Source organism: Hipposideros armiger, unplaced genomic scaffold (genome assembly GCF_001890085.2).
Source record: "Hipposideros armiger isolate ML-2016 unplaced genomic scaffold, ASM189008v1 scaffold_293, whole genome shotgun sequence".
Lineage (NCBI taxonomy): Eukaryota > Metazoa > Chordata > Mammalia > Chiroptera > Hipposideridae > Hipposideros > Hipposideros armiger.
In genome coordinates, this window is record NW_017731643.1 from 225,099 (window position 1) to 244,290 (window position 19,192).

At 38.5% G+C, this 19,192-nt stretch overlaps 1 protein-coding gene across 7 annotated transcripts in view; it reads right to left on the bottom strand.

The window, feature by feature from the left end:
* Window positions 1-19,186, bottom strand: part of ENAH (ENAH actin regulator) — a 124,146-nt gene extending 104,960 nt beyond the window's left edge. For all 7 annotated transcript variants that reach the window (XM_019659055.1, XM_019659054.1, XM_019659052.1 and 4 more), the window contains exon 1: window positions 18,849-19,186. In XM_019659055.1, coding sequence (XP_019514600.1) covers window positions 18,849-18,853 — 5 coding nt within the window. In that variant the 5' untranslated portion in view covers window positions 18,854-19,186. The remainder of the gene's footprint in view (window positions 1-18,848) is intronic.
* Between the last annotated feature and the right edge of the window lie 6 nt (window positions 19,187-19,192).

A 19,192-nucleotide genomic window follows, 5' to 3' on the forward strand; every position in this document is an offset into this window, starting at 1 on the left:
ATGGAGACTGAAGAATTATGACTGCTGGCATACCTAGTGACTTTCATCACATTTATCTCTATTGTGTTCCTCATATTTCATTTCTTCTACTTTCCCCTTATTTTTGTGGGAAAAATGGCAAAAATACAATAGTCAAGTAAATGCATACAATGCTCTATGAAAACGATGACACTGACAAAACTGAACTGTTGGTAGACAGTTGCACCATGCAATATTGAACTATTATACCATGCAATAGTTCCAATTATTGTTTGTAAAATGGCATATAAGATACTAAACTGAGAGAAAGGAATGGTATATAATGGTACGGGTAGATAGTTATGGAAGCTTACACAAGTAAAATCCTTTAATAAGAATTTTTGTACTCAGTCATAAAGAAGGAAATAGGTAAACTTTCCTCTGGCCTACCAGAAGAAAAACGATGGGATTGAAAGCCTCCAAAATTAGAGTGAAAGGCATTTGTTTTGATATAAGTCTTACATTGATATTATTTATAATTTAGCCCCTTATGTTATTTTTATAGTTGAAAATACATGGAAAAATTGTCACTGAAATACCTATTTATCAGTAACTATTAACCTGTATGAACATATCACACGCTCGGGTATGGAAACATGATATTTAAGGTGCCTATTAGTTACACCAAATGAATTCAGTTGTCAGCTTATTTATTATCTGGAGCTCACAAGAGAAAGTTAGCCAGAAATTTAAATGTGGGAATCAGCCGCACTCAGAGGATAAAGTCCAGGGGCTGCATAAGATTGGGAGGAACACTGAGAGATACAGCCAATGAGATAATGAGAGAACCAAAAGAGCTTAACATCACTTAAGTTAAAGTGGTTCAAGGCCAGGGTGGTCAAGATAAGACCCCCACATTATCAACTCTTCAGGAATGCTTTCCTGGGGCCTTTCTTTTCTTCTGCTGGGGTGGGGGGGGGAGGGCAGATTCTATCAGTACTTCATACTTCTGAATTCTATAAACAGTTTCCAAAGAAAAGCTACTTTATCTCTGAAGTTAATGATTTTCTAGCTAAAGAAGTAACAGTGACTCAGGGTACATCTGCAAAGTACCCCCAAACCTGATCAGGTGACCACCAAACCTGATTTCAGATGCCTCCACCCATCACACAGAGCCCAACTGGTGGGGTGAGAGACAGCCAAGCCTATTCCTGCCCCAGCTTTCAAGAGAGATGTCATTTGAAACACACACGACTTTGTCCCATACCATCTAAAACTTATCAAAATACTTAAGAGAGTTGAAGAGCAGAAAAAGTCAGTCACTTCCTGCATTCAAAGATGTTAAACAGCATTAAACAAAACTTTACCTGGGCAGTGACTGCATCAAAACAGAATGTAAAAAGCAGTTTAAAGAGCAGAAACTGGTAGCCAGACCTTTCCTCTCTCGAACCTGATCCAAACCACCACTGTAATTCTAGGTATAACTCTGGATAAAAGTCCAGCAGAGCCCTAAGTCAATTCTTCTTAGCTTGAAAGGCCAACATTCAAACATTCCCTTCTGCTGTTGCTGGTTATGTTGAAATGGACACTACATATATGTATTTGTTGGCTGGCATGAAAACTGGTACACTTTTGGAAGGCATTTGGCAATATGATTCAAGAGCTTTTAAAACTGTTTCTATTTCTTCAGAGATCTAATACTATTTCTGGAAATCTATCTTAAGGAATTAGTCTGCAATTAGGAGGAAAGAAAAACCCTTTGGGTTCATGAAAGCATTACTCATTATACAGAATCACTTTAAAGCATGTAAATAGCCATTTAAAAGGAAATAGGTAAATTACAGTGAAATATGCAACTAATAAAATTCTGAGCAGTTTAAAAGCACAGAAAATGCAAAACATCAAGCGAGCAAAGCAAAAAAAAATGCGGAGTATAATCAAATGCATATATAAATGAACACAAACAGAAGAATTTTCTTTTAAGATGGTGCAACTGTGAAGACAAATGAAAAGCAAACTGGCTATAGAGTTAATCTGGTTGAGCAGGATGGGAACATAAAATTCAGGGGAGACCAAGGTCCAGGGTTCTCAAGGCAGAGGATCCGCCAGCATATTAAGGGAGGTCGAGGGAAAGGTTAAGTTTTCAGATGAAAATGGGAATAGAGATATAGTCCCCCGCAGAAGGAGAGCGGAGTTCACAAAAAGCCATCCCTTTGCATCAAATGCAAGTTCAAACGACACCTTGCACTGCTTTTTGTCCCTTTTCATTCCTGCCTATTGCTCTTTATTCTGGATTGCCAATACTAAAATTAACTTCAAATTATCCATGAGAAAGCAGCACACGAATTTAGAAAATGCTAAGAAGCCGATGACCCAATGCCAATTGGCGTTAGGCTTTCAATAGCATCCCATTAGAATTCTCTAATAACAACATACCTTCCTATATATTTGTACTGAACTATCAGAAAATAATTTGCATTCTCTGTCCACTTTACTGAAAGGGCCAGCATGGACAATGGCCCAGAAATAAACGGAATAAGGGAATGAAATCCTTTCTATATGATTCACCATAATGTATACCATTTCACATACAATTAATCATACTATAAAACAATGTGAACTGTATTTTTAAAACATTTCAAAAAAAATGTCTAAAATAGTGCAGTGATTTATGGCCAAACCAAATTCATTAAAAGTTCAAAACACTGTCGAAGTATGTTAACTTTACCTGAGAAAGCTATCATATATATACATATAGTTTAAATCATTGCTCTTACCACTAAACAGAAAAGAAAGAAATTCCAAAAGGGGGCAACATAACATAACAGCTGAGAGCATGGAAGAGCTAGATGCTGGGGTTTGAATTCTGGCTCCACTCATGATGAGTGTGTGCTCCTCTCTGTGCCTCAGTCTTCTTGTTTGGAACCTAACGAAAGTTTTTACTGTATGGGGTTGTTATGAAGAGTAAATAAGTTAATTTATCTAAAGCATTTAGAAGACAGGCTGGACAAAGTTACTAAATGGATGCAAAAAGCTGTAATTCAGTTCTGGAGATGGACAGAGACAATGGTTTCACAATAGTGTCACAGAACTGGACACTTAAAAATGGTTAAAATGGTAAATTTTACGTTCTGTATGTTTTCACCACAGTTTTTTAGAAAAAGGCTATTATCCAGCACCCATTTGCTAGTAAAACATTTTAAGTTCTCCCGGAAAAAAATAAACTATCAGACTTTACATGAGACTCTATACAAGTTTAGGATTCCTATACAAATAATCTTTATCAGTTAAGGGATATTGGGTCCATATGTGTCAAAATAAATTTCAAAAGATGTTGAGCTATGGTAAAGCTCTAATGTTCAAATTATTTAACTTGAATTTACAGCAAAAATGTACTCGTTGGAAGCTGACAATATCATTCCTCTTACAATAAAACAAAATTAGCGCTCTAACCTGAAACAACTTAGAAACCGATCTATAAAACCCTTTCTTTGAACACAAGCATTTTATTGTACCTCCTGTATAAGAACAGAAAGGCTTCACAGACCTTAAGTGTAATCAATTACAAAAAGCAACAAAAATCTTTAAATGCCTGTTTTAAAATAAAACCTTGCAAAATAGCTCGAAACCATTTCTCCCAGATTACAAAATGAGCATGTGGTGAAAAGGGACAGAGAATACCAATTTACTATGCCCTATACTGACTGACAATGCTTGTTGCATAGCAACAAGATTCTGCAGTCTGAAACGCACAAAACTCCTTTTCTTGATTTGCCAGGCCACAATTAACCCCATCGAGGCTGAGAGTATTCAAAAACAAATTTGCATAGACCACTCCCAACATCAGATGACATAAATTCTAAAACTATAAAATCACAAGCCCAAATTCCAATCTATTTACAAGTTGAATCTATCCATGATGCTTTCACTCTCAATGTTTCTCTATGTACTAGCAAAAAACTGCTACTCAATTTTGGACACATTTCTTTTAAAAGCATCAACTGCAAGAGTTGTTTCTTTTTTAAACCCTGCCTAAACAGCATACCCACACATCTTTCATAATTTCAAAAATAAGGAATTTGATCCTTTCAGCTTATTTTCTAGAGATCATAATTTATAAACAAAGGCTATAATTTCCTAACAATTAAAATTTTCTCCTACTTAGAATGTATTTGAACTATAATTTTTATGGATTGCCTCTATGTAAGTAACTAGTAACATTTCACAAAACTTTTTTTTTTTTTAAACAGAAATCTACTTCATCTAAGAACAAAAAATAAAAGTTTGCAGTGATTCTTGCCATGGTTTTAAATACTTTCATTGTTTTAGGATCTCCCCCACCCCCTTCTTTTGAGAAAGTTAAATGATGGCCAAGCCCCACCTAATTAAATATAGATAAAATCAATTTACAACAGTGGTTCTCAACCTCTTTAAAGATAGAAGGCCCTTTAAATTCATTCTACTTTTAATATGTGTTGTCTGAGAACATGTGATTTAAAAGCACTTTGAGCTTATTAGCTTTAAATTAATCTGTACATTATCATAATAGCATCTACATATATTTGAACTATACACGTATATGAAGGTCAGCATTCTTGGATTAGACACAGCCTGGTGAAGACAGGGGTTCAAGTGCTCTTTAAAATAATCCCACTGCTGGCCCCAGAGCCCACAAATTGGAAGTCATTCATCTACAAGGAAAGTTCAAGTCATTTTGAAGACGTCAAGTGCACAGCGGTATGCAAGTGCGACAATGCTGGGTCCAGGTCCAGGTTCCATCACTCACTAGTCACATTCCGACCAGCAAGGGCATTAAATGAGGATAATACCTGCCTACCCTGCAGAGTAGCTGTGAGGACTGGAAGAACACTGTAGAGAAGTGTGTATCACGGTGGGTTCATTCCTTGCCTGTCATTCCAAGCCTTACGCGATCCAGCCCAATCTGCAGCATTTCACACCACTTCCTATACAAACGCCAAGATGAGGGCTGAGACAATATTGGATGTGATCTTAAGGATGGAAAAGGAAATCTGAGAAGCTGCGCTGAAAGGTAAAACAATAAGAGGCCGTCTAAAGTATTCAGAGCAAGGTCCTCGGAATTATGCAGGACCTGATTTGAACCTCAGCTGTCGTTTCCCGACTGTGTGACTTCAGCCAAGTCACTTAAGTATTCTAAACCTTGGTTTCCTCCACTATAAAATAGCAGTGATGACACACCAACCTCATGGCTTATTCTAATCCATTAAATGAACTGACTCATGAAGCGCTTAGCAAATGGCCTGGCCTGTCTTTTATTAATTTATTTTATTTTTTAGCTGAGCCATCCTGCCACCTGTTGGCAGCTCAGCAACAGCTCAGCTTGGGCCGGGAATCGAACTGGTGACCCCGTTGCTCAGAGCTCGCACTCTTGAGCGAGCTCTTAACCAGCTGAGCCACTCAGCCGGCCCTCTGGCCTGTCTTTAAATGAGCAAGAAGTATTAGCTATTATTTAATAAATATCTACTTATTTCACATAAAGAATATTAGAAGTTATCATATGTAATTGGCTAGGCCACTTGGTATGTTCCCAGCGTGAGCAAAGGTTACCCAAAGGTCAGCCTCAGGGACTCATGCTCCTGTGCCAGGCCTGTGTTGGATCTTCAGATACTGGGCCCGCTGGGTGAGAAAAATGTATCAGATGGTTGGGACACAAAAGCTAATCATGAAAATATCTTTAAAGACAGTATGCTAAGTTTATTTGAAATTCTTGCATTGAACTAACAATGAAGTACAATTTGAGAAATTTTTTTTTTCATTTCACTTATGTTAAAATTCAAAAGCTGGTCTTTTTCATCTTTAGGTAGTTCTTAACTTACAAATGGGCTTCTATCAATTGATTTAAGGATAGATTTTTGTCTTTTGAAACACTGTGTATAAACTGTGGTTGAATTGCCAGACGCCAGTCTAAGGAGCCAAGCAGATGTAGGTCTTCTCTAATAAAAGAAACTGCACAAGTGTCATTTTTTTTTCATTTAAACATAAAACATTTAAGTGTTTTAAGTATGTTGAGAATTTTTTTATTTTATTTTATTGGGGGAACAGCCATGGTCATTGGTTACACATTGCTTTCATGCTACAATGGCACAGTTGACTCTTTTAAGGAGGGTGCAGCTCACAGTGGCCCATGCGGGGATTGAACCGGCAACCTTGGTATTATCAGCACCACGCTCTAAAAAACTGAGCTAGGACCGACCGAGTGGCGCGATGGTTAAGAACTCGCTTGGGATGCCAGAGGGCCCCGGTTCGGATCCCACATATGAGGGCCAGTGACACTGCCCTCTACAGCTAAGATGCTGAACAACAGCTCAACCTGGAGCTGGGTTGCCATGAGTCGCCGGCGACGGCGTAGGCTGCAGCCCCTGTGGCAGTGGGTTGCCATGGGCTACCGTGTGTAGTCAGCAGCCAGCGTGAGCGGCCAGCAGCCGCCGTGAGCGGCCGTCCAGAAGCCGGCGGCTGATCTGCCTCACCCGGGAAGAGCGCAATGATGGTGCCAACTTGGGCCAGTGAAGCAACGTCCTCCACAACTAAACTGAAGAACAAAAAAGGACAGCAACTTGTCTGTTCCCCTTCCCCCAATTCCCCAGCACTGTTCCCATCCCCTCAATTCCCCAATAAAAAAAAATAAATAAATAAAAAAACTGAGCTAACCGGCCGCCCCCGAGAATATTTTTAAAACTTATAAAAGTTACAAAGTAGTTCCTGACATAGAATTTATAGTTTTCAACTGGGGTGGTTTTTCACCCATGCGACATTCAACAATGTCTACAGACATCTGGTTGTCACTGTTAGGTGTAAGCTACTAGCATCTAGTGAGCAGACAGAGATACCGAACATCCCACAATGCACAGAACAGCCTCATAACACAGAATGATCTGGCCCCAAGTATCAATGTGCCAAGGTTGACAAACCCCGATTTAGAGGCAGGCAATCCTATTACAGGAAAAAATACATGACTGCAAACTCTCAAAAGACCTAGGGACTATCCAGTTTTCCCAGCATCGTTTGCTGGGAAAGGATAACAGATTACCCTTTCCCCACTGAACGGTCCTGGCACCCTTGTCAAAAATCCAGTGACCACATATGTGAGCATTCAAGTCTGGGTTCTCTATGCTGCTGCGTTTGTCTACAGGGCTATGCTTATTCCAACACCACATTCTTGATTACTGTGGCTTTGGAATAAGTTTTGAAATCAGGAAATATGAATCCAACTTTGTTTTTCAAGGCTGTTTTGGCTATTCAGGGTCCCTTGAAATTCCCTGAGTTTTAGAATGGGTTTTCCTATTTCTGAAAGGAAAAAAAAAAAAGAAAAAAAAGCCATTGGGATTTTTCACAGCGATTGTATTGAATCTGTACATCACTTTGGGCACTACTCTCGTCTTAACAACATCAAGTCTTTCAATCCATGAATACAAAGGGTGTTTTCATTTATTTAGGTCTTCTTTAATTTCTTTCAGCTGTATTTTGTAATTTTCAGTATACAAGTCTTTCACCTCCTTGGTTAAATTGATTCCTAGGTATTTTATTCTTTTAGAATGCCTAAAAACAGAAAAGAAGTCTTTGATAGTAAAAGTTAAAGAAAAAAGGCAAAAGAACATTTCGGAGCTTGAACTTCATTTAAAAAAAATAATTACGGTGCAACACAAAGAAAACAATAAATAGAATATAGCAAATCCATAAATCCTCTAAATGCATTATGGCAAACTGCAAAGCAAGGATTATTAATACCATTTTGCAGAAAAAGAAATTGAGATTTCGGACAGCCAAGGACTCATAGCCAGTAAATGGCAGAACGACACTGAAACCAATGATGATTCTATTAAACTTGACTATCTCCGCCCAAAACAAAAAAAACACCTTGAAACACTTTCATATCCAAAGAAATATTAAAAGATGAGAAAGAGGGATTTCCCTTAGCTGATTTGAAAACATAATACAAGAAAAGAACAAAATGCTTTTCTAAAGCAATAAAAAAAATAACTTTGGCAGTCTGCTATAACTAAAAGGCATACATACTAGAGAAAATTTCAAAACATTATTTGCAAGTGACATTGCTCAGCAAGGAATCCAACAAAGGTAGATGAAATAAATAGTCTCTACCTACCTTCATGATACCATGTACTGCTCTTCACAGCTCTTGAAAATTGACTAATGCCTCCCTCCCCCCACCACTAAACTGTAAACATGAGGGAATGCATCATGTCTCTATGCACAAATTTGTCTTTTTATAAGTGGTTTTGAGGATTTATCTTATTGGGCCATTTTACTAACTTTAGACTCACAGTACAAAAAGAATCATGCAGAAAGTAGGCAACGATAACAAGTTTGGTCTTAATTCTAAGAGAAATGGCAAGCCACTGAAATGTGTTAGATGTGAAACTGAGTGGATCAAATCTGAATTTCAGAAAGATCTGACTGTTGCATAGATAACAGATTAGATGGGGGTAATAGACCAATGCAATAAGTTAAGAGAATCCAGAACAACACATATGTAAAAAAGTAACAGAGAACAAAATAGGTTCAGAGGTCTTAATATAATTCATTGCCAGACTCCCATAAATTGCCCGATTGCCCAGGAAAGCAAAAGCAATCCTAATACCAAAATATCCACTAATGAATTAACCATTTATAAAATCAGTCCCTATCAAACATCCCTTCCAAGGTAGCATTAGCCTCTGTCAGTCCATTTCGTCTTTGCCCTGCCATTCTCTCAATGATTGGCAGGTATTTCAATTACAGAGCCACACAGTGCAAGGCACCTACAAAGCACAAATGTAAACCATCGAAAAGATGCAGGCCTTTATAAAGTCACTGAAAATGATGAGAACTGTTTCCAACCATGAGCAAAGCCATTGGCGAAAAGGACGATTTGAGAGGGACAATGAGTGGGAAGCAACATGAGGGAAATTAATGGGGTGATAAGTCTGTTCTGAATCCTGACCTGGTTGGTGGCTACACAGCATATAGAGTAAAACTTCATCAAGCTGTCTGTACACTTACGAATTATGCATTTAGCTGTATGTAAAGTGTGCCTTAAGGGGGAAAGAAACAGAACACAAGAAGAGATAATCCTCCTTCCTCAGAGTATTATTGCGTCTGCATGTGAACCTTAGAAATCCCATGGCCAACTTGCCACTACAGTGAAGATGAGTAGACACTAAAGATGGCGAAACAGACCTGGGTTGTCAGACACCAGTGAGCCACTGAATGTAGGAGCCCACTTCCGAATGGACTTCCAATTACATGAGAGAGTAAATTTCCTTAATGTAAAAGCACTTTAAATCTGGTACTTGCAGCTGAGCACATTCTAACACATACAGTCAGCTAATACTTGGAGAAAACTAACAAAGATGAGATAACAGGTGAAAAGAAAATAATCTCAACATGTAAGTAAAGCCCCGGCTTGACTAATGAAGCCCTGAACATTTGGGCAAAAAGGACTTTCTTTAGGATCATACTGGAAAAGTCCCTCGTAACATGAGTTTCAGTGCCATCTTGCAATTTTTTTGAGAAAAATTATGCAAAAAAAGCAACCAACACTTGATTTATTCTTCTTCCATTCTAAGAATTTAGCACATAGTTGCAACCATAACATGAATGTTTTCATAATTTTGTTTCATTTTTCATGATTAAACCCCAATAAAGCCTTCTCTCCCTACTCCTGCTATATCTGAAATGTTGCTCCTATTCTAGGTCAATGCGTTCTACATGGCCTTGTTCTTGTACTAATGATTTTCAGAAAATAAAGAACCTTTAGATGACAACATCACGAAGAAAAATAAATTATTTGCTCCTGCGTGAACATTCAGAAAATTTAAATATACACCTCACTTCATAAGTTACCCGTTACACAGAGACCCCAGAGTGTACTGGTTAAAAGCATGGGCTTGGGAACCAGGCTGTCTGGGATGGAATCCCTGGTTCCATGTCTACTAGCTGATGACCCTAAGCAAGTCCCTTAACCCTCTGTGACACAGTTTCCTTATAAACAAACTGGGGACAAAAACAGTTCCTACTTTATAAGTTGTTACAGGAGTAGTAAATGGTTACTATATAAAGTATTTCACGCAATAAGTTCTCAATTTATATTTCAAATTTATATTTCAAAATCTAAGAAAACTGAGGAATGCCAAAATTGGAATTAAGCTAAATAGTAAAGGAAAATTTTTTTTCTAAAACACAGCATATACATTTTAAGTAAAATTAACACAAAGAAAAGTGAAAACAGATATAGTAAAAATGAGCTCAAGTTTAATTTCTAAATATATAAGAACTTTTTTTAAAGTCCCATAGCAAATCTATTAAACTAGAAACTAATGTGTTGCCACACTTTACTAAAGATGAAATTAAAATCTGAATATATGGAGAGTAAAAATGGAAAACTTAGTATTACAAAAGGGTCAATTCTTTCTCCACCTATATTATTCCATTAGTTTAACACAGTTCTAATTAAAACTCCAACAGGTTTGGGGGTGTAATTTTTCTTTTTTATTTCATCTTTATTTTAATTGATAAAATGACTCTAAAACTAATCTAAAAGAATATATTAAATGAAATAGCAAAGTTTTGAAAAATAAAAAAACCAGCAATAACTTCCCTTACTGAGTGTTTAAAAATATAAAGTTAGAGTAATTAAAATAGTGAGGTACTAGCACAGAATTAGATAATAGTCCCAACAATAGAACAAAGTATTTATGGAAATTCAGTACACAATGAATATAGCATTCCAAATCAATAGAAAAGGCTGGATTACTGTACAAATGACTATTTGATATTTAGTTAGATACTAACCTCCCATCATACACCAAAATAAATTTCGAGTGGCTTACATTTAAATATAAATGACACCATAAAAGTAACGGAAGAGAATGTAAGTAAATATGTATATAATTTTAGGCTGGGGATAGCACGATACCAAAGGCAGAAGTTGTAAAGATATAAAGCCTGACAGATTTGACGGGAAATTTTAAAACTTCTATACCAAAACAAACAATTAAAAACAAGTGACAGATGTAGAAGATAAATGTGGTAGATTGTACATCATGCCCCCAAGCGATCACATCTCTTGATATATCCTTGTGTAGTCTCCTCCCCCTCTGACTCTGGACTTGACCGTGTGACTTGCTCTGGCCACGAAGGCTTACTAAAGGGACAGGACGCAGGCAGAGGTTTGATATCAGCTTGCATAGTGGAGCATGATCTCACTGTAGGCTGCTATTACTAAGAGGCAGGCAGACAGACACACCATGTGAGCCCAGCGAAGGAATAAACACACACGAGTCCAGGTGAGACCAGCAGAAGAACTGCCCAACCAACTCATACATATTTTACTAGGTTTTGAGCTGGTTTGTGACACCACATGAGATAAGTGCCACAATACATCTGCACCATAAAGGGTTTCTTATTAAGTATATTAGACATCATTACAAGAAAAGCCAAACATCTCATTGGGAAAAGAGACAAAGCACACGACAGGTGACTCACACAAAAATAGAGATGTCTGATAAACCCATGAAGAAATGGTCAACTCTTCTAGTAATCAAAAAATACAAATTAAAATACTGAGATAACACCTACTGCCTATCAGATTGGCCGAGTTAAAAAGACTGATAATGCCCTGAGTTGGCTAGAATGTGGGGCAACTGGCACTCTCATCAACTTTTGCTAATTTGGTAATGTGCATGAAAACTGATAAAATTCCCTTTGGTCTGGTAATTTTGTTTATTATTCACTCAAATACTTATACTCACAGAGGCCAGCGCTAAGAACCAGGAATGCCGCCAGATCAGGCAGGACCTTAATAATTTTGGTTTTATTATTAATTTGGGTTTTATTCTAAGAGCACTAAGATGCCATTGAAGGCTTTAGCAAGGGGATAACAATATCTGCTTTCCCCTTGAAGATCATTCTGACTGATGCATGGAAAATGGCAGACAAGAATGGAAGTGAGGAGACACTAATTGGTCAGGTGAGGGTGGCATGGGCTTGAGTAGTGGCAGGGAGACAAAGAGAAGCGAATGGAGGTCAACTGGACTGGACCTACTGGCAGAGAAAAGTCAAGAAAAAAATTACTACTTAATTTTACTTCTAGGAATTGACCTAAAATATATGTGCAAACATAAAATAGCAGATACGTGCACAAAGACAAGTATCCAAAAAGGTTCATCGCAGTGTTTTTTTATAACAAAAAGAAAAGAAAAAAATCTAGAAGTCCATCCCGAAGAGATTAAGTAGATTAAGGTCATCCAAAGCATAGTGAAAATGCCAGGCAGTCACTTTAAAATACACAGATCTGTATTTAGTGACAAGAAGTAGGTGGAAAGGGGCCAGTTACAAACTACATGACGTAGTATAATTTCACCTTTGCATAATATGATCTCACTTTTTATTTAAAACATACTCATACACACACACAATCACATTTATGGCTGAATATATGCATTATAAAGTCTAGAAAGCTATACATCAAAATATCAAAATTCTAGATGGTTTGAGTTATTAACATCTTATACTTTCCACACTTTCTAAGATCTACGCAAAACCTTTACTGCTTTATAATGGAAGGGAAAAAGTAATAACAAAATTAAAAAACTGATCAGACGTTTACTTGGACAACAGTAATTGGTTCATTTTCTTAAAATATTGCAAATAGGATTAAAGAGACTACAAAGAAAAATAACTCTAACTTTTCAGTAAAAACCTACAATTCACAAACCTTAAATTATTAAAAGTTGAACAGTCACAATTTTGCTTGCAATACTAGTCAGAGATGAGAATTTGGGAGAGGAAAGGGACATCTCAGTTTGTACGACAAAGTAGACACTCAGATAAAACCAATATTTAACCATTTCTAAAACCTTCACAGAAAGAACCCTTCAAGGCACTATAGAACAAGCAATTTGGACTCCCCTGAGATTTGACCTACACAGCCATTCAGTTTATTTCATTTATGTTCTGGGGAACTTTACAAAGCTTCTTCCCTGCCAAGCTGACACATATAATGCAGATACCAAAAAAGATGATGGGAGATGGAGGACCTGGGAGCGCTGTGAAAGCAGCCATTTTGACGTCATCTCATCAGGTGTACTGGTTGCCAAGACCAGATGTTCTGGAAGGTCATTACCACTGGGAAGGTTACTCAGTCTGTTTAAACGTCATCAAGACTACCTCACTCCCCAAAGACAAAACTTTCTTTGGTATTTGAGATTATTGTAAACAGACCCAAGGAAAATCACCACCCAGATGAAGCGGTTTTCTGAAGATTCTGCTGGATTTCTTTCATTGATCGCATGAGTGACCTTGGTCATCCTTCCTTATAATAAACATGGCTACCAGAGAGAGGGCTGCTACCTGAGCATGGAGATAGGGCTCCAAAATTTGTTTGGGCCTGTCAGAGGCACTGCCATCAATGTGTCTGTCGAGTTCAGCACTCCCACCTGCCCACTTCCCTACAGAGAAAAAGCCCAGTGATCTGTCTTCAGTCTGTCTTCTTTGGAAAACATGAAGATGTCCATTTAAAATATTAATCCAAAGTGATAAAAATATCAGAAACAATGTAATGCAAATGAGACCCTCTTCTGATACTGTGCACTCTAGTAAATAAGTGAAAATATTAATAATCCAAGGACAGAGGAGTGGGGGGGTTGAGATATAATTCACATCCCGTAAAACTCACCATTTGAAAATATAAAATGCAGTGGTTTTTAGTATATTCATAGGGCTGTGCAACCATCATCACTGTTTAATTCCAGAACATTTCCATCACTCCAGAAAGAAATCCCATACATATTCATAAAAAAACATTCACTTCCCATTCCTCCTTTACTCTCCCCAGACCCTGGCAACCACTACTCTACTTTCAGTCTCTATAGATGCGCCTACTCTGGACATTTCACATCAATGGAATCAAACAATTACGTGGTGGCGTTTTGTGACTGACTTCCTCCACTTAGCATGTTTCCATCCACGTTGTGGCATGTATCAGTACTTTATTCCTTTTAGTGGTCAAACATTCCAATGTATGGATATACCACATTTTGATTCTCCACTGCTCCGTTTGTGGACATTTGGGTCGTCTCCACTTTGGGGCTATCATGAATAACGCTGCTGTGTAAAATATAAAAAAGCAGTCCCTGCCCTCAAGGAGCTTGCAATGAAGAGAAACAGACAGCTCCAGGTAATGATAATGCAATGCAACAAATGCTATAGCAAAAAAACATGCAGAATGCACAGGAACACACAAGAATAGCTGGGAGGTAGATAAATGTGGGACTATTTCTTGCCAGAAGCTTTCCTTTCTTGCTTTCTATTCCAGAAAACTTCATGAGCCTGTATTTCAGGAAGTATCCACTGAGATACAGCCTCAGCTCAGATTCTCTTTTAACATTTATTTCCATTCAATACCACCCATCCATTTCAAAGAAAGAAAAGGCAAGAAAGCAACTTTAAGTTGGCACAGGAGGAGTTTAAGTATCCTCTTCCTCCCTACAACTGCATAAAAATTGAAATCATTTTTCCAAATCCTTCTTACACTCATGATAAAGACTGGTGTTTTACAAGGTATACAATCACCCCCAGATTTCAGCTGTTTCTAGAATAAATAACCAAAAACATCAGTCTGGTATGTAATTTCTTCTATACCAGCCAGATAGGGTCTACCTAGTTATTTTGTTATTCCAACTGGGCTAACGAGGCATCCAAAAACTTGAATACAGTATGAACTTCAGTAAACTGTCTCCATGAATCCACACTCATTCAAGATTTATTCACTTAATAAACACCTACAATGGATAACAATGCCTACATACAAGGCAATGACATTCTTAAAAAATACAAATTTGGCTCCTGCCCCTAAAATAAACCTCTGTGGGAAAGTAACACATCCAACAGCTACAAGCATAAATGTAGACCCATGGGAACAGACTACTATTTGTATCTTTTCAAAGCTATCTCATTTGACAAAATAATCCTATGAAATGATAATAGAATTATCTCCATTTTTACCACTTTGCTCGGCATATAAACCTGGATCTTCTGAGCCTTGATTGCACCACACTCTAAAATGTATATTACCTTTATCACTACAGGAAATGAAGGTAACAGAATCACAGGAAGTATTTCAAAGACTCAATCTACACAAGAAAGGAAATGATGATGACCAATTTCCATGATGATCTATTCCCTGGCCAATACAATAAGAAGGCTAGACTAGGTAGACCACAGATGGTTAAATAAGTAGCATTCCAGAAAATACTCTCCATTGCCACTCTCTGGGACCAGTATCCCAGTCAAATCATGGCACTCTTTCCCAGCAGGCCCAGATGTATCTATGTCCTTATCAACTTGGCTGCCACTACCAACTGGAGTACATAAGCAAAATGTAATCTACTGCCATTCTTGAACTAGATAACTGGCCCAGAAAGGTGAAGTAAACTACCCTCGCATTTTATATAATTAAGGCTCAAGAGGAAAAACATAATTGTGTAATGCTTACAAGTATACGAAGCACCTTCTATTGTATTATCATTCAACCCTCACTACCCAGTAAAGAATTATCCCCATTTTTACTATTTTAAAAGATGAATCAGTGAAATAATGTGATTAGCTCAAGGTCATCCAGCTAGTAAGTGGCTTGGATGCATCCTCACAACCCTACCACACCTTTTTACAGGAGAAAGTCACAGGGTAGTGAGTGGAAGCCTGGACTATTTAATGGATCCAAGAATGTCAATTGAAAATCTTCTGAGCTCTTCCTAGTCACTAGGCTACATGCAATTATTTTAGATAAGACAAGCTCCTCTATTTAAAGAAAGATAAAAAAAAAATTTTTTTTTACCTTGATAACCACTTAGTAAAAAAATGCAATCACTTAAAAGGTATCCCTCTTTTAATATTACATATATATGTATATATATATATGTATATACACACACATATATATACACACCTACCTCAATCACAAACCATCTTATACTTTTGAAACAATACATAAATGAAAAATTAGAGTCAAAAAGTTGGATGTTACACTAAAAGTACTAGTTTTGGGGGGCTCAACCCTTTTGCTGTCTTGTATAATATACACATTTTAAAAATTCTGATCTTTAAACAAAGTATTAACAAGTAATTCCATATACTGCTTTTACCGTGTACAGAATGCCTTTAAGAGTGTTTCAGGAGTAACGTACTTCAGTTGCCTTCTATATAGGGATTATTACGTTATATCACAGTAGGCATGCTATTCCTAAAATTAAAGTCATCTGAGAGATCTCAGCACAAATACTTAAACAGCACCATATTCATCATATTCTCTATTCAGAATTCTGACCAACTTAAGTGGAAATTCCCACCCAGGCATTCCTATTACTGGATGGCCTTTAACACATCAGTGCAACTACTGAATATAACTAAAACAGACTCAATAGTATAACATTTATGTCCTACAGCACTTGAAAGCATCATTGAGACTAAGTCAAATAGTAAGATAACCTGAAAAGCCTTATCTTAAAGCACCAAATATTCCAAAGCTTTTTGACGAGTACAAGAACCTTTTTTACCCCCCACATCAGACCATCCTACTTTTACAGGTATCTAAGGACATGTGTATACGCACAAGTTGTACAAACCACCTACCAAATAATCCAGTGCCTTCCAAAGTGAAAAGCTGATCCTCTTTTCTGCTCTTAAATTATTCAAAATTAGCCTACAAAGAATTACTGTAGACTGCTTGAACAAACTTTTCAAACCTGTGTGCCATGCTCTAAATTTATGCCACTGAAAAGCATCAGTGTGATTCCTCCCTCCGTATATTTAATAAGGAATAGAGCAGAAAAAGAGCTTTCAAAGTACAAGTTACTTTTTATTAGAAAAGGAACTTTTTTAAGTGAAGACATAATTTACCTGTGACAGACTGGCAACGATACATGAGTGATCAAACTTCATTGAATACCCAAAACGTTAACTTTTTTTTTTTGGTTCACAACCTCTGAATCAGAAAACTTTACGATCATTTTATTTAAATATATCCCACTTTCACTGTTTTACATTGCTCAGTGTTCAGATACCTTTACCCAAAGTTTGGGGGGAAAACTCATAACTTCTAGTCTGCAAGACCCCCATAGCATCAAATCTTTAAAGGCGAAATCAACAATATATAGTATTACAAAATATAACATCACATATATTTAATTATAGTTCCTGAGTTTTCGAGGACATTAGTAATTTGATAAAATACCGTGCTCAAACCCATGGCTCGAGTTTTTCAAGCCGTATTTTACAAAGATGTTTTTTTGGTTTGAATGCCATAATCACATTTTAAACTGATCCACTATCCATTACAGATGAAAGTAACTCTTGTGAAATCATGAAGGGAAAAGGGGTCACTTACAGACACAGCATTAAACATCATTTTTAAGGCCATCACAACCAAGTTCTGTAACTTGCAATCAGAGAAAAAACATTCATTCAAATTCACAGTAAACTGAAGTTCATGGTTATATCACACAAAAAATTTTAAATGAGAAAGTATTCAACTATGATAGAAAAAAAAACCCTAAAGTTTAAAGTGGAAAGTACTTAAATTGAGAATTCCAATGACATGACATTTTCTTGCCAAAGCGAAGGAATTTGTAGATTATATCATTCAAATCTCATTGTATCACATTATAAAGGTCTTGGCAACGGTTGGCCATTAATCTTTAACACAAAGGAGATTCAAATCCAAATGAACTGTAAGACTATCTCTTCCAGGACACAGAAATGGAGTAATTTACTTTATCCACAATTGTTTAACCTAAAAGGAAGAAGGCCTATAAGGATGATAACGCAGAACGGATCAGCCCTCAGTCTACCAAGTCCCATTTCTCACGAAGTCTTGCACCAATCCGAAAAGAGAAGGTTATGGACACAAAATAGGCTTAGGAAAGCTGAAAAAAAATCTCCAATGAGTGACACACCGCACCATGGTTTATTCTCTTACACAATTGGAGAAACAAAAAAGAAAAATGTCACACCATATGTTTCATCGTAGCAATTAAAAAAAATAGATTACGACAGTACGTTCAATTCTTTGGGGCTGAAAAAATAATTTAGCTGCTGTTTTATTGATTACAGAGGAAAGGGGGAAGGCAGCTGCTGCAATGCAACACAGGCTGCTACAGACGAAGGAGAGAAAGGGGTTTTGCAAACAAATCCTTCCCCGCCCCCGTTTACACACCCCAAGCAACTTACTTATAGCCTTTCACTGTCCCCTCATATAAACCTAGTAAATTCTTTCCCTTCCCCCCCCCACCACCAATCGGGAAATTTCATCTTTCGGAGCTCCATCACCTACCAAAGCACTTTATTACCCGCAGAGATTTCCGATCTTTCAAACTTTTCCTCCTTTTTATAATGAAACACAAGTTTTGTAATAAAAGTGCACGGAATTTTTACAGATAGACGAGAAAAGACCTGTTTCCGGGCAACACGCACGCCTCGACTCTCGAACCCCTCCCCATCTCCCAGGTTTGGCTGGCTAAGGCTGGGGGGGGGGGGGGGGGGGGAGCCAGGCGCAAATTAAATTTAGGAAGGGAAATCCTGGACGAAAGACGAGCATTTGAGGAAAAAATGGGAGACCGTCGAAAAGAGCCCCCTTCCCCCCGCTCCCCCCCCACCCACCTCATAAGAGGGATTAGGGAGGGTTACAAGAAAGAAAGAAAGAAATTAGAAGGGACAAAAGGAGGAGGGGGAGAAGAAGCTCGGAGACCCGGGGTGCCGCGCCGGGCCGGGAAGGCGGGGTCCGAGGGCAGCGGGGTCGCGGCTCCCGCGGCACAATGGCCGGCCCGGCCCCCGCCCCGAGCGCCCCGCGCGCCCCTCACCTCATGGTGCCGGCGGCGCCGAGGCTTCCCCAGCAGCCGGGAGACGCGGGAGGCGCCGAGTCCAGGGGGTCCGTCCTCCAGGGGCGGGGACGCAGCTGGGAGACGGGAGACAAGCGGCCGGCGGCTCCTGGGGGCGGCCAGGGGGCTACACCATCTCCGCGCACAAAGCAGAGGCGCCGGCCGGGAGTAGGAGCGAAAAGAGCGAAAGAAAGGCTGGGAGGGGGCGGAGAGGCCGATCGGGTCCCGCGGCCGCCGCAGCCTCACGCCTCCTCCGCCGCCGCCGCCGCCGCCGTCTCCGGGAGCTTCCTCGGCTGCCCTCCCAGGGGTGCCGCCGGGGCCGCGCG